The following is a 25,792-nucleotide window of genomic DNA, read 5'->3' as shown; positions in this document are numbered from 1 at the left end:
CTCCTTCTCTCCTCCAGTGACATCGGGTCAAGCTCAACGCTGATTGGCTATCGCGGTTGCTTTAGAGCGTGTAACTCATCTACGTTCCTAAACCAATGGTTCCCTATGCTAATATGCAGATTTTCAACGCCTCTGACGTGCGTAACGCGTTCAGTGTGGCCGTACCTTTACTGTACACGAATCGTGAGACCAGCGGGTGTCGGAGAATAGTTGAAGGCGTTTTTTTGCGATTGTTTGCCATAAAGCACTGTAGGTGCTTCGGTGAGGCTGTGATGAAGTTCATTATTAATTGGCCCGTGTCTAGACAGTAACGAACATGGCTGACCTTAGTGGAGTGCACAATCGAGAGCGTGGTTTCTGCAGTGAACGTAGACTGTTGCGGGAAACTGTGATGCGATGCCTGCCTGAACACCGCATGCTTTCCCGCTTACATTACCAGCGGGAATGTGGTGTATTTACACTGCCAAATATGCCGTCTTATGCACACCTTTTCACAGTGCGGTCCGCGTGTTTACACTGCCCGAGGTTAATTGCCTGCTTGAGCTAGCTCCCCGATTTAGTTAATTTAGTCAGCAAAATGAAGAATATGTTTGCGTTTTTGCACTTAATAGTTAAATAGTTAATCGCGTTTGTGGCCTACACTCAGACGTGAACTAATTTTAGCATGCTGGTGTCTTCATTCATAAAAAAAACATTAAAAACATTAATGTTTTTTTGTTTTTTTAAACATTCTGAAGTACGCAAATTGTTCTAAAGAGGTCTAGACTCTGTGCGCAGCCCCGCCTTCTCCAGTGAACCAAGAAAGCCCGCGCCGTGACGAACGGGGGATTTGACCCCCTCGGTTTTACACAGGAAACTTGAAGCAAGACGGTGAAATCGCCGGGCATGCCAAGCTGCGACCGAACCGGCATGGCAGTGTAAAAAGGCCTATGCATCATCCTGCCCAACAATATGGGCAGGATCTAGACCAAGCTCTTCTAATCAGGTCAGCAATAGCCGTGTGTCAATGCCCAGCCTCTGCCTTTGAATGATAATGAATGAATGGAACGTTGCATTTTTAATGTTTACACCAAAGATTCTAGACTAGAGAGTGCGTGCCATCAATGAAACCTTATAAGGAATCAGATAAAGTCTGCTCTCTTTGCTGAGCTAAGCATATTTCAGAAATCAGCCCATTCCAGCACCGTGTCAGTGGACAGTTACAAGCCTACAGATATCGTTAGAGCAATGCACGCCCGTTCATGTTAAGAGGAGTTTCAGGAAAGGCTCCAAATAAATTTACGAAGGTTCGCAAGATCCTTCGTGAGAATGATCGTATGAGCTTGGATCCATCGTTATCGGGAAACAGGGCCCAGGTTTAAAGCAGTTACACAATACACGCAAGATCCAGAGAGTTGCCTTTTTTTACACACACAGACACACACACACACAGAAGAATAATGTATCATCATTTTTATATAACTATCAGAAAGGAAAGATTCTGATTGCTAACTATCAGAAAAGTCGTCTAAAACATTAAATCAGGGTTCTTAACATGTTCTGTTTATTGTGTGTGCAGGCTGGATAGCTGTCATCTGTCAGAGCGATGCTGTGAAGCTCTGGCCTCAGATCTCAGCTCCAACTCTTCTCGTCTGAGAGTGCTGGACCTGAGTACCAATGATCTGAAGGATTCAGGAGTGAAGCTGCTCTCTGCTGGACTGGGGAATCCACAATGTACACTGGAAACTCTCAGGTCAGTTTTACTCAATGTGCAAACCTTTACAGCACAAGAATCTTTATAACAAAAAAACTAAAATAAAGACATTTAATGTAGAGATTTAAGGCGATAAAGTCAAAATTCACACCCCCAAATATTTATTTTTTACAAGAATAACTCAACCTATTTTTATTGTTGTTGCCATGACAGTATAAGTTGAATGTTATATAAGTACAGTTTTCTATTTTTTATTATTATTATTCTGCCTATTCACATGTAGTCAGGCTTTTTTTAAAGCTTATTATTAGAATTGAAATATAAAAAAAATGAATATTGTCATAACTTCTCTTTCAATTATGGAAAATGTTAAAGACATAAACACAGTAACATGGTCTTTTTATTTTGTGTGTGAAGGCTGAATGTCTGTCATCTGTCAGAGAGATGCTGTAAAGCTCTGGCCTCAGTTCTCAGCTCCAACTCCTCTAGTCTGAGAGAGCTGGACCTGAGTACCAACGATCTGCAGGATTCAGGAGTGAAGCTGCTCTCTGCTGGACTGGGGAGTCCACACTGTACACTGGAAACTCTCAGGTCAGGGTTAGGGTTAAATGTGTCTTTGGGTTTGTTTAATAGTAAGGGATGATCCAGGACTAGGTGGGCTGTGATCTAAAAGAACAGACGACACGTGTCTAAAGCCCAGTTCAGACCAAAGATTAGCCTCGCAACGACTTGCAACTCGCAACTCCTTCCAACTCCTTGCGACGAGACGGGCTGCAACATGCTAAAAACTGGGCAGTTCAAACTGCTGCACCGGGCGGCGACGTAATGTGGTTTCCCTAGCAACTGTGAACGCTCTGGCAAAGCTGAGAGCTGCAACAGCACCAGCATCACGCTAAAAAGTAGCCTAACTTAGGTTTGCGATTAGCTTGAGCTTTCACCCCAATTTACCCTCCCGGACCCTACACACACATTGGCGGTTTATTGGGTTTCATTCTGATGTAAATGCGCCGGCTCCGCGGTTCCGGGGAGGGGGGGGGCTTGGGTAGAGGTGTTGCTACGCTGTCTCCACAGAGACAACAATATCATATATAACAATATCAACAGCAATATCATCATGAGCAGTTCTAACTGGAGAGAAAGTGACACGCGAGCTGCTGATCATGTAAGCGCACTAAACAAAGAAGTTGAAAGATGGTGCGATCTACAAGAGAGACACAGAGGAACTGTCCTTGGAGGCTTTTGTCGGGATAAAAAACAAGTGGTCTGGAAATTAGAGAATATGTTGTTTTTTTTGCACTGAATAGTTAATCGGGTTTGCAGCCTACCCTACACTCTACGTGAACTCATTCTTGCATGCGGGTGTCTTCATTCATAAAAAAATAAAATCATTCAGGAGTATGCAAATGATTCTTAAGAGGTCTAGACCCCGTGCGCGTCCCCGTCTTCTCCAGTGAACCATGGAAGGGGGATTTGACCCCCTCGGTTTTACACGGGAAACTTGAGATAAGACGGTGAAACCGTACCTGCTTGGCACTGTAAAAAAGCCTGAAAAGGAGAAGTTAGAAAGCCGAGTTAGACGGCGAGTTAGAAAGCCGAGAATTTGAAGCCTACTTAGGTCTACTTCAGGTCTACTCCAGGCCTACTTCAGCGGCATAAACAGGGTGCCTATGCCATTCTTTGTAGAGAGATTTCTATTTGCACAAACTGTTGGTTTATTTTTATTGATCCCCTTTGAGAATTTGTGTGTAAAGGGGGGGGACTAGGCTATATTCTCGCCTTCCTACTTTGTAAAGCGCATTGTAGGCCTGTTGCTTTTGGGCCGATACTGCGCCCATTCCTTGATTCGTTCTGCCGCAGCACTCAAAACAATTAATTTCGTTCAAATGTTCGTCCAATCCACTCCAATAGTGGTCCTGCATTGAGTTGAAATCCAATTCTAATGAATATATGGTCCAGTTTTAAGTTTCATAGCATATTTATACATTCCCAGGGCATGTTAAATGAGTGCATGCCCCTCATGCGTCAATTGGTGGAATGGGTTATTTCATACATCATCACAAACAAAATTGGAATTAATCAAATAAATTACAGATAAATAATACTGAAATGGCCACTTTTTGGTTGAACACATTTGAACAAAATAATTACGATCCCCCAATGTTGACCTGAAGTTGGCGCGACTAATTGGTAGACTGTCAGAATGGCAGTAGGCCAACTAAAAGGTGTCTGAATGGGGGCATGTGGGAATGGCTGCATGTAACCATAACAAAGTTTATAGATAACATATACTGTGGACAGTACGGGACCAGGACGGAGTAAGGCCGTGATGTACAAGTTGTTCTGTGGTGTGTCCTGATTGGCTGAAGAGAAATAGGTACGTTGTTGTGATCTAAAACTGGACCTGGCGATCTGACATGTTCAATCTCTGGCGACTCCTTGCGACTCCTCGCGACGGCATCAGCCGCGCTGCAACGACCAGTTCACACTGCTGCAACTTTTCCCCTGCAACGTTCCAAAACAGTCTCGTTGCAAGTCGTTGCGAGGCGAATCTTTGGTCTGAACTGGGCTTAAGATCCCCGACAGCATCATTATTCATTTGTAGGCCGGGGTCACCGTGTCAGTGGACCACAGATGAGAGGCCAGAGGAGGAACAGAACTTTAGAGGACGAGGATTTTAGGAACATAAAAAAATATGTGTTAGTTTGAAGGGTTGTTTATTTTTGCTGTCTTGTTAGCTATTAGTGTGTTATGAGTTAACAGGATATTCTAGCTGACAGAACACCGGCCAGCTGATGGGTTGGTGAGGGGTTGCTATACTGTTAACTGCTAGCATGTTATGTATGTTATATGTGATGTAACTCTGGCCAGCTCATGTGAGGGTTAGGGGTTGCTGTCTGTATGTTATGGATGTTATGTGTTATATGTTATGTAACTCTAAGGAGTTGCCATTAGTGTAGACATGAGGCTCGGTGATGATGGCTCTAGACAGGCTGTGATCTGAATTAAATCATAATGCTTTTAGTTGTCCATCATATGGAATTAATACTTTATTAATCTGTTTACTTCAGTAAGAAAAAGATAGAATAAAGATAGAATAGATCATCCAGATAGAATAAATAAAGGTGTGTGTGTGTGTGTGTGTGTGTGTGTGTGTGTGTGTGTGTGTGTGTGTGTGTGTGTGTGTGTGTGTGTGTGTGTGTGTGTGTGTGTGTGTGTGTGTGTGTGTGTAGGTTGTCTGGCTGCCTGGTCACGCAGGAAGGCTGTGCTTCTCTGGCCTCCGCTCTGAGCTCCAACCCCTCCCATTTGAGAGAGCTGGACCTGAGCTACAATCACCCAGGAGACTCAGGAGCTACACTGCTCTCTGCTGGACTGGAGGATCCACTCTGGAGACTGGACACTCTCAGGTATGGAGAGGACAGCTCACCACTCAGGGACAAAGTCTCCTACAAGGATTCAACCCTCTGCTAGATGAAGTGGTTTGAAAAGGCAGCTGTAACTTATGTTGTGTAGAAAGTAATGAGATAGCAGATGATGAAGGTGAATGTTTCTACATGCTGATCTCACTTTGTTTCCCCCCCAGTGTGGAGCACGGTGGAGTGTGGAGACTGAAATCAGCTCTAAAGAAGTGTAAGTGTCTGTTTGATTCATCACAACACACACTAACGATTGAGAGGGAAAGTCCATCCACACAGGAGGAGATGACGTCTGTTCATTCAGATATCTGGGAATGAAGCTGATGACTGACATCATGTATCTTACATATATAAACATTAACATAATTGATGTGATTATATCATGAGTGATGATTTTACAACATTGGACTTAACACCATAATAATCAGGATACTGTTAATCATAATTACATGTCTATTTTATATTCAAAAACTATTAAATTAAACTATCATCTTATCACTATTATAATAATTATAATATTATTTTAATTACGTTCATTACATTAGCTATAGCACACAATAATCATATTAACAGGTTTTGAATGATGCATGTGTTTCATCTTAGATTTCAATTAGAGCTGGTGATGCTGTTTATTTAATAATGATGAAGATGATGCTGATAATTATAATCAATAATATTGGTTTAGCAGCCTAATCATGTTTCTCCCGTCAGATGCCTGTGAACTCACACTGGACCCAAACACAGCACACAGACGACTCTCTCTGTCTGAGGACAACAGGAAGGTGACGCGGGTTGAAGAGGACCAGTCGTATCCGGATCACCCAGAGAGGTTTGAATATTGGTACCAGGTGTTGTGTAGAGAGGGTCTGACTGGCCGCTGTTACTGGGAGGTAGAGTGGGGAGGATGGGTTCATATAGGAGTGGCATCCAGAGGAATGACAAGGAGAGGACCGGGTGATGACGGCAGGCTTGGATGGAACAACAAGTCCTGGTGTCTTGTTTGTGAGGACGACAATGATGCTGCTGTCTACACTGCCCGTGACTACAGTAGTATGACAACCTTACGTGCCCCTCCCCCTCACTCTAACAGAGTAGGAGTGTATCTGGACCGGCCTGCTGGCTCTCTGTCCTTCTACAGAGTGTCCCCAGGTGGAGGGGGGTCCTCAGACACACTGACACTCCTCCACACCTTCTGGTCCTCCTTCACCCAGGAGGTCCTCCTCCCTGGGGTTGGGTTACGTAAGCCTGGTTCCTCAGTGTCTCTGTGAGTGTCCATTGTTGATACACAAGCACACACAAAGACCCATTGAAAAGCACACACATGTAGACAGTAGGCCTGCAGCGGATTCGAATTGTATCCGAATCCGTTCGGTTCGTTTACCACAGTTCGGAGCATTCTGGAGATCCGCGGATTTCGGTTTCATGAAGGCATTGCCTTATGTAGCGTATTTTGCCTACTGTAGCCTACGTCCGAAACAAAAGGGTGTTTAGGACCCAGCGGAATGCATTCTCTCCAGTGCTGCCCGAGCCAATGATACTTTTCCCGCCCCTCCCTTCAGCCTGTCAGCGTTCAAAACAAACTGGGCTTTTCAAGCGCACGATTCCTAAATTTAAAGAAAGTAATTGATACAATTATATTCTAAATATACGGGAGATAAATACAAACGGGTGATAAGCGGGATAACGGCCTTCGAGGTCGACCGGTTCGATGGAAATAATGGACAGGTAGAGGCATCTCTGGCTTCATGCTGCGCTCGTCGCCAGAGTTCTAAGCCTCGTCGGCCGTTATCCCTTACATGTTACACTCAGTGCACCATGTTTTCAAATGCATTTAGGGGAACATTTATTGCACAAAAAAGCCTTGCAAGTTGTCTGATTGCAGTCAATTAACACATTGCAAATAGCCTGTGGGTCTCATTCATTTTTGTGTTTCTCCCCCAAACCCTCCGTCAAAAAAAAGTCCGCCTATTTACTATCACGGACATGATCCTAATCCGAACCGTATCCGAAACCGAGGCCCAAAACGGTTATCTGAACCGAACCGTGGACACACTGATCCGTTTCACCCCTAGTAGACAGTCATAAACACACCCAAACCAATTAACACACACGCACACACAAACAAACACATCGCACTCTATAAACACACACACACAAACGTATACAGACTTTTCACACACACACACACACACACACACGCGTACACAGACTTATTTACACAGACATGCACTTACGCGCACACACACACACATCTCTCAGCCCTCTCTGTGTTCAGCTGGGCTGCTGAGCGTCAGATTAGAGGGGGCCGCTTGGGTCTGGGGGGTCCTCACAGTCCTGACGTTGTTGAGGACCAGCTGTTAGGGGGACGTTTGAATACCTGTGGACCCATGGACGTACCTGTAGTGCATCGGGTTGTTGAGCAGCGGCTTTTGAAGCTTTCAGAATCAACCATGAAAGGAAGATCTTCTTTTGGGTTAAGCAGGTTGTACCTAGATTTACTTCATAATGTTAAATGTGTTTTAAATGCTGATTGATGATGAATAAATATAAAAACATAATTCAATATTTGTATATTATCAGACATTAATAGTTTCCTAATAAATGGCTCTGAAATGTATATTAACTTTGATAAGCCTAACACAGCAGATGTAATATACTCATAATGCAAGTGGTCTATGGGAAAAGCTTATGATGTCCATGTTGTGAATGACTGTGAATGAATGTTGGTAACAGTACAGAAACAGGACAGTTATTGAAGGTATGTGCCCCTGTTTATGATTTATATTTACTCCACTGTACTCCAACTGCTGCATTTTATTGGGCTTTTGAAAGGTTCAGCATGATAAACCATGAAAGGATCTTCCATTGGGTTAAGCAGGTTGTACAAAGATTTAATTCTGAAATGTTGATTGATGGTACATTATTTTACTAATATTTTACATATTTTGAACTCTATCAAAGGAATCCAATATCAGTTTGCATTTTGCCATGCTTGACATGGAACCTGATTTAAAACAGATTTAACAACATAAGCATAAATGATGAGTGTTCTATGGGAAAGGGTTAAGATGTCCATGTTCATGTTGTGAATGTCTTTAAACTGAAGCTAGATTATTTGTGTTCTGTTGGGAACAACAAGTCAACATGTTCAGTTATTAAAGATGCCCGTTCATCAAGCATAATGTTAATAAACAACTCAGTGGATCAACTGAACGTTCTCGTGTGTTCAGATGATTCTCTTCGTTTGTTCAGTTGAAATCCTCCAAGTCTCTGGAGACGTTTCCTCAAACCCAACAGTGGAGTCTCCATTCACCCCTCCATCAGTGTGGAGGGAGGATATTACCACACACACACACACACACCCACACACACACACACAACAGTGGAGTTTGACTTTTTTGATCACACAGGCATACACAAAAACAAAAAGTAAGTAATCTAGTGAACTATATACACACACACGCTCACATACACACATAAACATAACGCACACATTACAGATTTACAATTATCTTTATTTATTTCATCTAGAAATCTCAGCGAAATTTCTTCCGTCATGAAACATGGATAATATTCACTATTCAGCCCTCAGTGTGGGCGTCAGCACTGGGACCTGGTGGTTTATTGACTTCCTTCAACTGCTGTGTGCTTTGTCTTATCGTACCCTTCATCAGGTCTCCAGCCAGGTGTGTGTCCGCTGTGATCTCCTCCCACCGTTGTTTTTTCTTATCTTACCACGGAAAACAGTTGGATGGTTCAGGAGCCAAGAAGGTACATCGTTACTCTCAACACCTTTAGAACTGGTTTAATCAGTAGCGTACCGTGGGGTTTAAGTCAGGGCCTTCAGTAACGAACTCCAGCAACGGCCAACCCCCAAACACTCACTCAGACATGCACACAAATTTCATATTAGTTGCCGATACAGCCAACACAGCCACAATATGCGCTACTGCATAACATCCACAACAAGACAGTTGATCTTCAGCAACAACATCAGCCCACATGCACACCACTTTGCATTGCCGCAGAGCTAGAGTAATGCAGCGTCTCCATCAGATCTTTCCTTATGTCCCTCCGCAACCACATTGCACATCACACACATGACACAAAAACAAGTGTTCACAGTTATTGTTATTTTCACCGGATGCTTTCGCAACTTCAACGGATTCAATAAAGTAGCCTATAGCGACAAGCAGTGACAGACTCAGGGGGGGGCGGCAGGGGGGTCGACCAACCCCCCTGAGTCTGCCACTCCCCCACCCGTGCCACCATGGTTGAAAAAGTAAATTACCATCCTCACTATCCTGTTCAGGATGGTGAGGCCCGCCTCACTTAAGCTTCTTTTTTTGCAATTGTATTTTGATACTTTGAGAGTACAGGATTTCATTGTTGTACTATTAAGCCCTCAGTTTGGGGATCAGCACTGGGACTGGGACCCTGGTAGTTTATATATTGATGTGGACTTTATTAAACTGTTGCTCTGTCTTATCTCATCACTTCATCAGTTATGGTGCTGTGCCCCGACGGACGCCTTAGGAACCTAAAGCAAGTAGACGTCGTTAGCTGTTGTTCAAAGTCTCTTTCCTCACTTGATCTGTCTTCCCTGAGGAGCCCAGCAGCTCAATCGTTACTCTTTGAACCTTTAGAACCGGTTTGGTGTTCTGTCTCGCTTCTATCACTTCCCTGTGATTTTGGCCGTCCTTGCATTTGTGCTTCTATATTTCCATTCTGCACGGACAGCACGCGTTTCATCACAGAGAAGCTAAGGTACCGTTTGCTGAACTAATGTTTTCTTCAGATGACCACTGATATATTCTTACTAAATTAATCTGTTTCCAGTCCTAGTTTTGTGTTTCCAAGATGTTTTTTAAAAGAGATACTGATTGAAGTGAGAGAACCTGTTTTAATGAAGGAATATGGGACATAACATTTTTAAGTTTAATTCTGGATGCTCATCTAAAAGGAAGACTCTCCACTGAATCTCTCTCCTCTGCTCAGTGGTCAGCTCTGGTCTTCATCGTACTGACATCAGAAGAGCAGCTGGACGTGTTTTACCTGACGAAATACTCTGCTTCTGACAAGGGTCTTCTGGGGCTGCTGCCACTGATCAAAGCCTCCAAAACATCTCTGTATGTTCTCTCATAACATGTATTACAATCTGCTCAAAATTATATATATTATAATAGAATGTAAGAGTTATAATAACATACAAAATGTATCTGTGTAAACACACTTTACATACTTTACAATAAAAATAATATTATGATACAGTTTGCAGAACTAAAAAAAAACTGTTATAATGTTGTTGTTAGTATCAACATTTTAAACCTAATATATGAATAATATTTGAATATCTGATGTATAATCATTTGTTAAACTATAAGAAATGTCTCATAAAACATTTAGGGCCCTATTTTCACAACAGGACAAGATTTGGGGCCCTGTTTTAACGGTCTGAAACGCAAGTGAGAAGCGCCAAGCGCAAGTAGCTTTGTGGGCGGTTCTACGGCGATGTCGCTAGTTTACCGGCGCGGAAAATGACTCTTGCGCCCGGCGCATATCTAAAAAGGGTTGGTCTGAAGTAGCCTAGTACCCGTTGGTGTGGTTTGGGCGTAACGTGCAACAAACCAATGAGAGTGCCAGCTCCCATCCCCTTTAAGAGCCATGAGCGCATTTGAATCTGACGAGTTGATATTTTGACAGCGCGTCTGCAGTCTCCGATGAGACAGATGCACATGAATTTCAAACTTCAAATGGCTCAGTTTATGGCCAAATAATATGGCCTAATTCACACGTGGAATAAGGTTTTCTTCCACAACTTCAGAAATACTGAGTCCTCAAATAAATTTCGGCAAAGAAAACGTATGTGATATAACATATGATATGCGGCAACTGTAGTTCTATTTAATGATATACGCAATACATTATAAACATTGTTTCTTATCAGTATTGTATGCATTATCGTTATCGACTTGTGTTCCTAATTTGCATGTGTCCCCCCGTTAATATACATTGCCATGGACTGTATTTGTAACACATGTGTTACGTGTGTAGTTTGCGTGTGTTTAAACAGATGGACGCACACGCGCGTGCGCGTGTGTGTGTTATAGACACAAACGCACAACGAGCGCCCGCATTCATTCATTCTTTTTAACACTCACTCGCGGCAAAACAATGTTTTCTCACGATCAAATACTCATCAATCCTAAAAGTTATGGGCATGTACACGATGTCTGTGTCAAGAAAATATGTGTTTGCTGTACGGTGTTTGCAGATGCATTGATTTAAAAGTACAACTTATTACCGCTGTATCAGCTGTTCTTTCACAAATAATTTACCAAGCATGTGTGGCTAGGTAGATGAGAGAAGCAAAGTGTATGCGCGAGGTGCACAAGCAACATTTGTGGCGCAAGTGGTTTTTGAAACGTCAAAATAGCAACAGGGAACGTTTGCGTCAGAACACGCCTCCTCCTTTCGCTGAGCCGCCCCTTGGGGCACAAGATCATTCCCTAATTTACCGACACGTGGCGCAGGAGCGAAAAGCACGCTCTGCGCCAGTTGCAAACTAGCAACGACACATGCGCCAGTGATTAAGTCAATTGCGCCGGATGCAAGATAGGGCCCTTAATCTCTGTTCCTAACATGTTCTTTTTATTGTGTGTAAAGGCTGAATGGCTGTAAACTGTCAGAGAGATGCTGTGAAGCTTTGGCCTCAGTTCTCAGCTCTGACTCCTCTAGTCTGAGAGAGCTGGACCTGAGTACCAATGATCTGCAGGATTCAGGAGTGAAGCTGCTCTCTGCTGGACTGGAGAGTCTACACTGTACACTGAAAACTCTCAGGTCAGTTTTAATCAATGTGCAAACCGTTACAGCAAAATTATCTATACTAGAGTACAAAAAAACTACAATAAAGACATTTAATGTCCTGATTTACATCCATAAAAGAAAAAATTCACAGCCCAAATAATACATTTTAGAAGAATAATTGAAAACATTTTTATCATTGTTGCCATGACAGTACAAGTTGTACGTTATATTAGAGCAGTTTACTTTTTATTATTCTTATTTTACTTATTCACATGTAGTCAGGTTTTTTTGAAAGCTTATTATTAGCATTTAGAGATATTTTCTTAACTTTGGCTTAACTTCTCTTTTAATTAATATTGAAGACATAAACACAGTAACATGTTGTTTTTTTTGTGTGCGAAGGCTGAGTGGCTGTCAGATGTCAGAGAGATGCTGTGAAGCTCTGGCCTCAGTTCTCAGCTCCAACTCCTCTAGTCTGAGAGAGCTGGACCTGAGCAACAATGATCTGCAGGATTTAGGAGTGAGGCTGCTCTCTGCTGGACTGGGGAGTCCACACTGTACACTGGAAACTCTCAGGTCAGGGTTAGGGTTAAATGTGTCTTGGGTTTGTTTAATAGTAAGGGATGATCCAGGACTAGGTGTGCTGTGATCTAAAAGAACAGACGACACCTTTCTCAGATCCCCGACAGATGCAGTATCAATATTAATTTGTAGACTAGTGTCACTGTTTAAGTTCACCACAGATGGGACGATGAGAGGCCAGAGGAGCAACAGAACTTTAGAGGACGAGGATTTCAGAAAGATTTAAATTATTTGGTGGTTTGAAGGTCATTAGTGTAGACATGGTGATTAGGCTCTAGCCGTGCTGTGATCTAAATATAATTATTACGTTTTTAGTGGTCCTTCATATGAAATGAATAATTGTATTAACAAGTTTACTTTTGTATGCACTATTCTCATCCAGATAGAATAAATAAACAGTGTGTTTGTCTGTGTGTGTGTGTGTGTGTGTGTGTGTGTGTGTGTGTGTGTGTGTGTGTGTGTGTGTGTGTGTGTGTGTGTGTGTGTGTGTGTGTGTGTGTGTGTGTGTGTAGATTGTCTGGCTGCCAGATCACACAGGAAGGCTGCGCTTTTCTGGCCTCATCTCTGAGCTCCAACCCCTCCCATCTGACAGAGCTGGACCTGAGCTACAATCACCCAGGAGACTCAGGAGCTGCGCTGCTCTCTGCTGGACTGGAGGATCCACACTGGAAACTGGACAATCTCAGGTATGGAGAGGACAGCTCACCACTCAGGGACAAAGTCTCCTACAAGGATTTAACCCGCTGCTAGATGAAGTGGTTTGAAAAGGCAGCTGTAACTCATGTTGTGTAGAAAGTGATGAGACAGCAGATGATGAAGGTAAATGTTTCAACATGCTGCTCTCACTTTGTTTCCCCCCCACAGTGTGGAGCACGGTGGAGTGTGGAGAGTGAAACCAGCTCTAAAGAAGTGTAAGTGTCTGTTTGATTCATCACAACACACACTGACTATTGAGAGGGAAAGTCCATCCACACAGCAGGAGGTGACGTCTGTTCATTCAGATATCTGGGAATGAAGATGATGACTGACATCATGTATCTTGTGTACATAAACAATTACATGATTGCTGTGTTTATATCATGAGTGATGATTGTACAACATTAGACATAGCACCATAATAATCAGGATACTGTTAATGGAGACATATTATGGTATTTTCCCAACAAGACATAGTACATGAGTTCCAGAAAACATGTTTTTGAAGCTGTTTGCTGGGAATAGCTTTTAGGAAAAAAAGTCTTGCAGTTTCAGTCCCTTCAGAATGCGCTGGATCCGGTGTCTGTAGCTTTAATGCAAATAAGGTGCTGCCCATTGACCAATGAGCTGTCAGAGTGAACCACAGCATGGAGGAAAAGTGATGGTTGCCATTTGCGAACTCTTGGAGCTCTATATCTATATAATTTAATATAATAAAATAATAATAATAATAATATATAATATATAGGTATTTATATAATATATCTAATATCACGGCCAAAAGCTATGTGTGCCTTGGATGATATTATGAATCATAAAGACTGCGTCTGACATCTCTGGTACTCCCACAACAAGTAAAGACTCCTAGTGGGGGTTATCTCGGCCATGGTTGAGAAGAATTGGGGGAAAGGAACTTTGGCCTTGACTCTCTGAAGTCCATATTGAACCGCGACATGGAGGAGAAAGGGATTGTACTCCGGGAGCTGAGCTGCCGGTCTGCCGCCGAGCTCCCCCCCCACCGGAGCTGCTACTGAAGCTTCAGCGGCAGTTCAGCTCCTGGAGAACACCCGCCGGACTGCCGCCAAAGCTTCGGCGGCAAGCTTCCTCGGCAGTTTGGCAGGGATGCTCGGCGGCAGTCCGGCAGCTCAGCTCCCAGAGTACAATCCCTTTCTCCTCCATGTCTCCTCCTCCGGACTGCCACCGATGCTTCGGCGGCAGTCCGGCAGCTCCGGCGGAGAAAGGGATTTTACTCCGGGAGCTGAGCTGCCGGGCTGGCACCCTGCCGGAGCTGCTCGTCCGCTGTTCCACATAATCGTAGCTATGCTCTGACTGGCGGGGGGTTGGAGGTAATATTCATATGTGCCCCATGGAGGGGGCGCCGACTCGTCGTTTAGTAACTGTAGGCGGGGTACTTTCAGAAATGTATATCTCACTCAAAAAATCATGTACAGACTTTATTCAAAGTTTGTATGGGTGTGGGAGCACCAGAGACCAAAAACAACAGCCCAAATCCCAGGAAAAGTGTTGTTTTCATAATATGTCCCCTTTAATCATAATTACATGTCTATCTTACATTAAAAAACGATTAAATTATTTTATACTATTATCTTGTTGCTATTAGAATAATAATAATTATCATTCTGTTTGATTCTGGTTATTACGTTAGATATAGCACACAATAATCATATTAATTAATCATTAATTTAGTTTTGAATGATGCATGTATTTCCTTTTGTATTTCAACTAGAAGTGGTGATGCTGTTTATTAAAATAGTAATTATGATGTTTATGATGATTAATGAATAATAATGTTTTAGCAGCCTCATCATGTCTGTTTCTCTCGTCAGATGCCTTTGAACTCACACTGGACCCAAACACAGCCCACAAACTACTCTCTCTGTCTGAGGACAACAGAAAGTTGACACAGGTTGAAGAGAAACAGTCGTATCCGTATCACCAAGATAGATTTCAACATTGGGCCCAGGTGTTGTGTAAAGGGGATCTAACTGGCCGCTGTTACTGGGAGGTAGACTGGGAAGGAAAGGTTTGTATAGGAGTGGCATACAGACGAATCACAAGGAACACAAATGGTGGTTATAGCAGGCTTGGATGGAACAACAGGTCCTGGGTTCTTGTTTGTTGCGATGATAATTACGTTGCCTGTCACAAGGATAATAGAACACCAATACGTCTCCCACCCCCTCGCTCTAACAGAGTAGGAGTGTATCTGGACCGGCCTGCTGGCACTCTGTCCTTCTACAGAGTGTCCCCAGGTGTAGGAGGGTTCTCAGACACACTGACACTCCTCCACACCTTCCAGTCCACCTTCACCAAGGAGGAGATCATCCTCCCTGGGTTTGGGTTGGATAAGCCTGGTTCCTCAGTGTCTCTGTGTCCAGGGGCAGACTGGCCATCGGCAGGATCGGGAGATTTCCCGACTGGCCGGACAATTTCAGGCCGAGCCGGCTGGCGGTCATTTTTTAAGTTAAAAAAATAAAAGTAGTGTAAGACGTGACTTGGGTCGGCCTGCTTGATATTTGCACAGCGCTAAACAGAGGTCTGGCCTGCCATTAAAGCGGGGCCGATGTATTACTGCCAATTTAGAGGTTGGATAACTTTTAAACACAGTGTATGGGGGCAAAGCGATCGGCCGAACGGCCCCTCCCAACTTGGACTGCTCTGCGTTGTGTCAAATCTGATTGGCTCAGCCTGACAAACGGCCGGGTCTCTTACTTCCTGTTTACCTCCCTCTGACAATATCATCCCACTGCAGACACAAATGGGCGTTCTCGTGTGGTGGGGGTTCCCGTTTACGCAGACTGGAACGCCCCCTTCTTATTCTTCGTTGCCTTTCTCGCTGAACTGTATTAAAATGTCAAAGTGTACTACTCCGAAACCATGTAAATGTAAAAATACTTCCAAAGCTTTTCAAATCTTATTTGGAAAATAACTTCACATGGTGTGTCTTTTAACAATTTATTCGTTACCAGCATTCGTAGTGATGATCAGCAGTGAAATAGTCTGCTATAAGACGTTGACGTCGCTTAGCAACCGAAGACGCTGGGGTTGACAAGTTACCGGACTACTACCCATGCAAGTGAACGGAGCGTTCCACGCCATTGAGAAGACCCGTGTAATAAAGGCCTATAAAATTTCTATTTATGGCATAGATTTCTCCTCAGATTAGGCCAATAAAGCAATGATAACAAAAACAAAAAAATACAAACGCTCGATCAAATGCCCCACCAACATGTTTGAACGCCAGCCGCCACTGAGAATGACCAATGGAAATAATTCTCTACACAATTTGAATTGTGTTTAAATATGCTACAGTGGTCATTTGTTTAGTCAATTCATGTTAAACAATGAGGGTTTTGATTGACCCGACCCGGCCTGCCGATATTTCCCACCACTATCCTTGAGCCGGGTCGGGCCTTGAATTGACTAAACAAACATGAATTGACAAAAAAAATGACCACTGTAGCATATTTAAACACAATTCAAATTGTGCAGAGAATTATTTCCATTGGTCATTCTCAGTGGCGGCTGGCGATCAAACATGTTGGTGGGGCACAGTAATAGACAGGGGGTCTGAGGTTCTCCCCCCCCCCCCCCCCCCCCCCCATTATTATTTTTTTAATTTCATAGCCTACATCCTGACTTGCAGGGCCTGGACAAGCTTACACTGCATATACAGACCTATTTCATGGCCATTCCACCAGCCATTGCTATTTGACCCATTGTTGTTATTCTGATATTGAGACAAATCATTATCACTGTCCTATAGCGTCTTTTTTGAGTCTCAATGTCTACTTCAAATGCAGTTAGAAATATGAGACGGTTGCTTCATTTTGTTTATATGCTACAGGCCGAAAGACTAAATTAATATGTAACTTACTTGCTCCTTTTAAGTATAACACTGCTTGGAGAGTCCAATTCCTCCGCTGAAAAGGGTGGAAAGTGCTTACAACTCTCTGCTAGTTAGCGATCTATGACACTGTTGTTTTTTATTGGTCTTCATGAAAAAAAACATAAGGGGTAACACTGTTGTTTTTCTTTGGTCGTCATGAAAAAAACCAAAGGGGTGACACTGTCGTTTTAATCAAATGAAACATAAGGGGTGACACTGTCATTTTTCTTTGGTCGTCATGAAAAAAACCATAAGGGGTAACACTGTTGTTTTTGATTGGTCGTCATGAAAAAAAACACAAGGGGTAACACTGTTGTTTTTGATTGGTCGTCATGAAGAAAGTCATAAGGGGTAACACTGTTGTCTATTTCAAATAAAATATATGGGGTAACACTGTCGTTTTTTATTGGTCGTCATGAAAAAACATAAGGGAATTAATAGAAATACACACATACATTTTAATGTCATGTATATCCTCTTTATTGATGATTGATTATTGTGTATTGTCATCGCCTCAGTGGTGCAGTGGAGTGTACTCTGCCTAAGCAACTGGCGACCGCGGCTCAATTTCTGTGGAAAACACAACATCTTTAATTTAGGGGGTAACACTGTCGTTTTTATCAAATGAAACATGAGGGGTAACACCGTTGTTTTTTATTGGTCGTCATGAAGAAAGTCATAAGGGGTAACACTGTTGTCTATTTCAAATAAAATATAAGGGGTAACACTGTCGTTTTTTGTCAGTCGTCACTCGTCATGAAAAAATCCTAAGGGGTAACACTCGTTTTTTATTGGTCTTCATGAAAAAACATAAGGGAATTAATAGAAATACACGCATACATTTTAATTTCATGTATATCCTCTTTATTGATGATTGATTATTGTGTATTGTCATCGCCTCAGTGGTGCAGTGGAGTGCACTCTGCCTAACCCACTAGAGACCGGGGTTCAATTCCGGTTGATATCCTCTGTTAGAAGATTCTACTTTCTATTTCATGCGAATTATAAAGTCAAGGATAACCATTGTGATGCCGTTAATCTTTGTCTTGATGGTGCATTGATAAGTTCGGAGGTTTACTCTCTAAACAGCTCAGGTTCGGATCTCCGCTAAAACGTTGGCAGGGGTTCCACTAATGTTTTTTATTGGTCGTCATGAAAAGAAAAGGTAACACTGTCGTTTTTATCAAATGAAACGTAAAGGGTAACACTGTCGTTTTTTATCTGTCGTCATGAAAAACCCATAAGGGGTAACACTGTCGAAATGTATCGAATAAAACATAGGGGGTAACACTGTCGTTTTTACCAAATGAAACATGAGGGGTAACACTGTTGTTTTTTATTGGTCGCCATGAAAAAAAACATAAGGGGTAACACTGTTGTTTTTTATTGGTCGTCATGAAAAAAAACATAAGGGGTAACACTGTTGTTTTTATTGGTCGTCATGAAAAAAACATAAGGGGTAACACTGTTGTTTTTTATTGGTCGTCATGAAAAAAAACATAAGGGGTAACACTGTTGTTTTTTATTGGTCGTCATGAAAAAAAACACAAGGGGTAACACTTGTTTTTTATTGATCGTCATGAAAAAAAACATAAGGGGTAACACTGTTGTTTTTTATTGGTCGTCATGAAAAAAAACAAGGGGTAACACTTGTTTTTTATTGGTCGTCATGAAAAAAAACATAAGGGGTAACACTGTCGTTTTTATCAAATGAAACCTAAAGTAACACTGTATAGAATAGAATAGAATAGAATAGAATAGAATAGAAACACACACACACACACACACACACACAATCAGATGGATCCGAGCGGGATTTCCGTTGCGATGGGTTTCCTCCATCAGCGACTTATACAATAAACAAATTATATAAAACAAAACCCCTCTTTCATTTTAAAATAATAGCATGCAAATATGTTGAATAGGCCTCCATCTTTGTTATACTTTTAAAATGTTCCTATATAGCCTATTTTATAGCTTACACACTGATATTTTAAAACAGGAATGCGAAATGCATCCTGGGATATTCCATGGACATATTGGGCTAGCCCCACCCATGGACATAATAAAGGATGGACCACAGACTGGAAAATGGCCGCCCATTCATTCCTATGCAAACTGCTCAGTGGCGCAGGGTAACATACAGGAGCGATTTGCTTCCGTGTTATGTGGCCAAGACCATAGGCCAAGACACGTGACCTAGTCCGTGACGTACCGGATGCAGAGATCTTCTTCTTCTTCTAGTTTAGTGGAGGATCATAGTTTTTCCCCATATACCGCCACCTACTGGACTACTACACAGGAGTTTGTGACAAGGACGTTGGCAAATGATCACGCTAGGAAATGGGTGAACAGTGTGATGAACGCATTTGTTAGTGTAGAGCTAGGAGGCAACAGCGTAGAGCATCCTGGAATAAGGTTTAACTGCTGTGGTTTATACTTAAAAGACACCAATAGGGGAAATGCAATTTTTTTAAAAAGCATTTCACAGTCTCTTGAAGTGATAATCCAGAGTGGGTGAAACTGACACTTTTAGGACCAATGCCTTCAGCCTTCTCCACTCTGAATTGTAATTTCAACAGTTTTCAATACTGTAAGATATAATCCAGGTCCTTAATCTTTATTCGATGATGCTCTTCTCTGCGTGTTTGATAAATGTAATTATAACCTTTTTGGTAATCATTTGCGTTTATCACACTGTTCATTCATTTCACTGTTCTTCCTCTCATTCCTTTCCTTACTTCTTCTTTAGGCTACCTGTCTTTGTTTCCCCTTCCACTCTTCTGCCCCAGCCAAACAGCCAAAAAAAGTGTTTTGTTAAAATTTGGGGTGGGGGGTCTTGTAATAAAAGCTTTTTTTATTGTAACACTTGGTTCAAATCCTATTTCTTACATATGCAGCCATTTGGACACCATTCTATGATAGCTGATAACCAAGGTACACACTGTAATACTATAATCAAGAGGAAATACAGGCAGTTCAAATAAAAAGAGATAGAACTTTATTGATCTGGAAACTTCATAAATATGTAAGATTGCTCCATATAATACCATAGTAACATAGCAAACGTATGTAGGCCTAAAAAATTCAGTTCAATGTTATTGCTTAAACAGATTCCTTCCAACTAACTATTTACGAAAAATGCAATCAATAATTTATATAAAAGTAAATGTTTACATATCGACCAGCAACGAAGTTGGAGTAGCCTACCCAAATAATGAATTGTAATACACCAACATTGTCAACTGTCATACATAGCTAACCATAACCCTGTCATACATAGCTAAACAAGCAAATGAAAATGAAATACCTACCAATGCAACTGAAATGTTAATATTAGACAATTAACATTATGAAAATTACGTAGGTCTCCCATAATCATTCAGGTAATCAATACGTCCGTGCCTGTTACAGCTATTTCAATGATATGTGTGTTATATATCCGTGTTCAACGCCATTCATGTTAAGTAAAAGGAAAAATCTCAGACTTTGGAAGTTAATGGAGTTAATGGAAGTTAATTCGGAATTTAATTTAATTCGAAAGTTAATGGAGCCGTGCACTTCAAAATAGGTCCATAGCAAGGAGCCGTTTGTTTCAGTACGACTCCTTTCAGCTGCCCACCCAACATAAACTGCTAATAAAACGCTTGAGGAGGCGTTTTGAAAAGAAAAAACTTACATTTTTTTAGAACAGGGTAGAAATATAATTATGAGCCTTTGATTGATATCCAGACATTTTTTGCGGAGACACAATCCTGTTCCCCACTTGTATTGGAGTGAACGGAGATATCTACTTCTGGGCCAAATGAAATGACGGACCCCCGTCCACAGCCATCTTAAACAGCTGCAATACCAGGCTTGGCCTCTGAGCACTGGTGGATTGCGGAAGTATGCGCCTATCCTGGGGGCCTGGTTTTGCCATTGGATTTTGGATTATTATAAATTGAAACAATTTATTAAATAAATATTTGTGAGATGTCATTACTCATTTGTGAGATGAGTTTGCTTCCTATTTATGTCGAGTATACACCCCTACTGTCCACAAGCATCCCCCCCATATGGATTTGGAGAATTGTTGCCACGTCCCAGTGGTGGAGGTATCATATATATGAAAGAGGGCATTCAATTATACTATAATGATCAATTAGGAGGCCGAAGCCCTAAAGGAAGTGATGCAATAGGTGACTGAGGGTCAACATTCGAGAACCCCTTTTATCAAAGGGGGTCTCAAAGGACTCATACGCTTCAACAGCGGCTGCAGCAGAAGTGTTGAGACGAAAGATGATCAAGACATTTATAGAATATTCCCATTCACATGATTCTTCGCATGACCTGCAGGTTGGAGAGACTGAAATAACTCCCAAAATGAGTAATAATGTAAAAGCAGCCAAGTCCCACAAATTGCTTGAACTATTTATTTCATTCCATTGTTTCGTTGATATGCATTATTGAAAAGTTTCAAGCATATGGATTTAATGCAATATCCACAAACAGTTCAAAAATGGTACCATGAAATGTCTTGTTTATTGTATTAACCAGTTCTCTTTTGTGAAAGTCACCAAAAGTCGAAAAAATTTAAACGGAAGGTCACAGGCTAACAGTGGAGCTGTGTTGGGAACCAGCAGCCAAGAGCTTCCATAGAAACTTTCTACCCATGTTAAATAGATTTAGTTGGCAGTTCCTTTTCTGCCCATTATTTTTTAAACTTGTGGAAGCACTTTGCAGTACTGGGAGACACCATTTCTAACGGCAATGGAGCTAGATTCTAAAAATATCAAAAGATGTATACCTTTAACCCATAGTTGTGTTTTATCTAATTAAAAAATTTCAGAGTTTCATTGACCACAAATTGAGCAGAAATATTTTGAATGCAAATCTTTAAATAGTTTAACCACATTAAGAAAAATACATTCGTTAATTTTTTTTATTAGTGAAGCCACAAGTTTTGCACATTATCCAAACAGAATACCTGAAATGTTGATATTTCAGCCCTTTCGGGTTTAAAACAAGAGAAAAGGACAACCTAACAAGAGTGAAAAGTTTGGGTTAGGTGACCTAGTTCAAAGATGTCCCTGGTCAGGTAGACTAAATAAAAGTGTATTCCCAATTCCTCCAGGACATTGGTGTAATTTACTTGTGAGCTCTCCCTCAAGCCTAGAGAGACATCAGTGTTGAACCACCAACTGAAAGAGGGTATTTGCCATTAGTATGAGTGACAACATTTCATGGCTATTAATTTAGTTCATTACATTTAGCCGATTTGAATAGACTTTTCTAGCAGGTGAGGCTGTCAAAGAACTAAATATGGAGCAACTACAAAAAGTAAATTTGCAGCATGACCAAATTATACAAAAAGTATGGGAACTGTTCTAGCAGATATGTTTTAGAAGTCTCTTTTGATAGGCAGGGAAAAAAAAAGGGTGACTACAGTGTCTTTGTCACCCTGTAGTCATGCCATCAAATCTGTTGGGCAAAGTACCGCTACTGATTAATCCAGTAGACTCACCAGTCAAGTCCCCCTAGTTAGAAAATGGAAGAAACCCAGTTAGTCATGTTAATTATTCTGTTGTGACAAATGAAGACTAATACTTTCCACATATTGCGATCCAAGTTACTGGCTGCAGTCTTGGATTTTATAGTTCTATATGAATAGATCATGCTTCAGAAGAATTAACCTTTCTTGGATGGCGGATCTACCACAAGCCTCCATTGCCACAACCTCCAGATGGCTTACGACCTACGGCAACTCCTCGACTACTGCAAGCCAACAAATTGGCTCTTGCACACCAGACACGCATTTTGCTTTATTTTAGGTTTTCAAGCATCTTAAAATACCCAAATCATCGCTCTTGTAACAGCCTTTTTTCTATTTTCCAATGTTCCAAACTAAAGGCCGTGGGTGACGTGGATTCGGCTTCAAGTTTACGCACAAACACAAGTTTCCAAAAAAGAGTTCGGTTTATTCCAACGGTCTTCTTTGCATGAAGTTCTAACAAAGGTTTTCCATTTCCATTATCCAAAATGCTTGCATTAGGTGTGGTAAAATCTTTTTATCTCGCCCCAACCATGCCACGCCGCCCGACATTACTTTCCAACTATGCTAGAGCGGAGGGCGTGACCTAAAATCACCCGCACCTGTGCCTAGGTAGGCGTATACAAATCACAGGTCGAAGTGAGCTTAACAAAAAACAGAAACGGCCATTACAGCTCCAATACACAAGTCAGCTAATGGCCTACAAGGAAATGCTGAAGCTAGTGTTAGTGATGGCGATAGAAATGGACAAGCTTGCGTATACAAACATGCAACTAGAATTGCAAGCTTCACAGCCCAGTTGCATAAGTGGTCACAACCGTTGGATTGTAAGCAAGGGTAAAAAAATAAATAAAATAAATTCCCACAAACTAGTCAACATGGTCAATTGAAAGCCTGTACAAAACGACCCTGGAATAGTCAAATGCAGCTTTACTGCGGATGAATTAAGCCAAATTGCATAAACATCCAATGGTAAACAGTATACAAATGCAATCAAGGTTGCACTCACACTAGGCCATCTGGCCGTGGCCGTCGCAACTGTGGCCTGGCCACGGTAGGCTCTTGTACATACGCCATCACGTCGCTAGCATCCAAACAATTCTACCAAACCTTAACCAACTAGTGAAAAATGGAATAAAACTTTAGCACACACCCAGTGACTAATCACCTTGTCCAGGGGTGTTCCAACGTGGTTTACCAGAGGGCCTTGTGAACTTAAAGTAAGCCACACATTTGACAGACAGCACGGAATGACGTTAAACTAAGCTAATCTACAGGTTACTAGTGCTAGTGCAATTACATGAGCATTTTGCACAATGTTTGTACTCCATTACTACGTAAAGCAGGCTTCTTCAGAAACCTGTAGCCTGCTACATTGAAGGGCAACTGTAACAAATCCTGACCAAGACCGAAAGATGGCTCTGGAAGCCACTACGGCCTACGCAGCAGATTACTGTGTGGACCATGGTGGCTTCCAGATCAACCCTTCGGTGGACCATTCATACACATTCCGAGGATGTTTTGAAGACACTGGAGTCCCATGGCACTAGATTCCTTGGAAGACTAAGTTGGTATGGGGGGGCCCAAAGGGGGCCCCCCCATAGATCTTGTCAGTCATCTAACACCTGTTAAGAAAAACACACACACACACACACACACACACACACACACACACATCACAAGATACAAACCAGCAAAGCTAGGTTAACAAACAGCGGCGACATGCATGTCAAGGTGCAAAGAGCAGGGATACTGATGGCTTGTGTCTGAGGAGACAGCCCAAAAACGTCAACATTTAATAAAGGAAAATAACTTTTACTCACTGCAGTGGTCTGTTTCGAAGTGCCATGTTGGTAGCAATATTTGTCTGGGCTGTTCAGTCAAATGCCCACAAAAACAAACACGCAACAACGCATACTTTCAGTTTGTATAAAGTGACAATAGCGATCTGCAATCTAGATCGAAAACTTTCAACCCTCACTAAACTCAACCTCGATTGACACAGGCCGATGCGAAAAGTAAACCAAACCCATTGTCTTCACCTTTAATAAAGGGGTGCGTGACAGGTGATCTCAATTAAGAGCTAATCAGAAAGAACACACTGATTGGCCATGAGTGAGACGTTCAAAACGAGGACGAGGATTTAACGGAATTGTTACCATTCAAATTCAAATTTCTTTATTATTGGATAGGGTATGATATCAATGATTTGGGCTTTGAGTAGGCCTATATTTCTTAAATATTTCTCTTACATTTTTTCACCCCTTCGCCTTTTGAATATGAAATCTATAATCTCAGCCTCTCTATAATTTGCCCTACACATATTTTATTGTTCAAATAAAATCCCATCCTTATTTTGCCATTCATATTGAATCTTTACTATCTTTCATTGTACAACACAATCATCTAATAATTATTCATAACGCTCTTCCATCTCCTTGGCTGCATTAAGACGAGGCTCGGGTCAGAGCAAAGAGGTCTGTGTTCCGGGGGTAAGCAGCAGGTAACATCAGTGTCTCTCGTGGTTCATCTCTCAGCCCTCTCTGTGTTCAGCTGGGCTGCTGAGCGTCAGATTAGAGGGGGCCGCTTGGGTCTGGGGGGGTCCTCACAGTCCTGACGTTGTGGAGGACCAGCTGTTAGGGGGACGTTTGAATACCTGTGGACCCATGGACGTACCTGTAGTGCATCGGGTTGATGAGCAGCAGCTGTTGGTGCTCTGAGGGGTCAACCCGTTCAGTGGAAATACAACACTTTGTGATCAGTTTAATTACTCTACTGTACTTCAAATTATCATTTTCTTGGGCTTCTGAAAAGTTCAGCATACATACATGAAAGGAATTTTAAGAACTTCCATCGGGTTAAGCAGGTTGTACAAAGATTTACTTTCTAACGTAAAAATGTGTTTTAAATGTTGATTGAAGGTTACATAATTTCTTTACTACTATATTTTATAGATTTTCAACATCGTTATAAAGGAATTTGATGTTTTTAGTTTGCTTTGCCTGACATGGAACGTGATTTAAAGCAGATTTAACAACATAATACTAAATTATGTTAAGGGTTTTATGGAAAGGGTTAAGATGTTCATGTTGTGAATGACTTCAAACTGAAGATCTTTGTGTTCTGTTGGGAACAACAAGTAAACATGTTCAGTTATT

At 41.8% G+C, this 25,792-nt stretch overlaps 2 protein-coding genes across 3 annotated transcripts in view; both read left to right on the top strand.

Moving 5' to 3' along the window:
* LOC130377339 (NACHT, LRR and PYD domains-containing protein 3-like) overlaps positions 1-8,273 on the top strand; it is a 91,773-nt gene extending 83,500 nt beyond the window's left edge. The window contains exons 16-19 of one of the 2 annotated variants that reach the window (XM_056584418.1): positions 2,111-2,284; positions 4,924-5,097; positions 5,274-5,320; positions 5,818-8,273. In XM_056584418.1, the coding sequence (XP_056440393.1) occupies positions 2,111-2,284; positions 4,924-5,097; positions 5,274-5,320; positions 5,818-6,374 (952 nt within the window). In that variant the 3' untranslated portion in view covers positions 6,375-8,273. The remainder of the gene's footprint in view (positions 1-2,110; positions 2,285-4,923; positions 5,098-5,273; positions 5,321-5,817) is intronic. The other variant, XM_056584417.1, reaches the window with a different exon arrangement.
* Positions 8,274-11,908: 3,635 nt separating this feature from the next.
* On the top strand, positions 11,909-13,510 carry LOC130377005 (NACHT, LRR and PYD domains-containing protein 12-like). Its single transcript, XM_056583948.1, has 4 exons — positions 11,909-11,946; positions 12,316-12,489; positions 13,008-13,181; positions 13,360-13,510. The coding sequence occupies exons 2-4, from the start codon at positions 12,332-12,334 to the stop codon at positions 13,508-13,510; spliced, it is 483 nt and encodes a 160-aa protein (XP_056439923.1). The 5' UTR covers positions 11,909-11,946; positions 12,316-12,331.
* The last annotated feature ends 12,282 nt before the right edge of the window (positions 13,511-25,792 follow it).

This window comes from Gadus chalcogrammus, chromosome 23 (assembly GCF_026213295.1).
Source record: "Gadus chalcogrammus isolate NIFS_2021 chromosome 23, NIFS_Gcha_1.0, whole genome shotgun sequence".
NCBI classification, from domain to species: domain Eukaryota; kingdom Metazoa; phylum Chordata; class Actinopteri; order Gadiformes; family Gadidae; genus Gadus; species Gadus chalcogrammus.
This window is presented reverse-complemented; position numbering and strand designations above follow the sequence as displayed.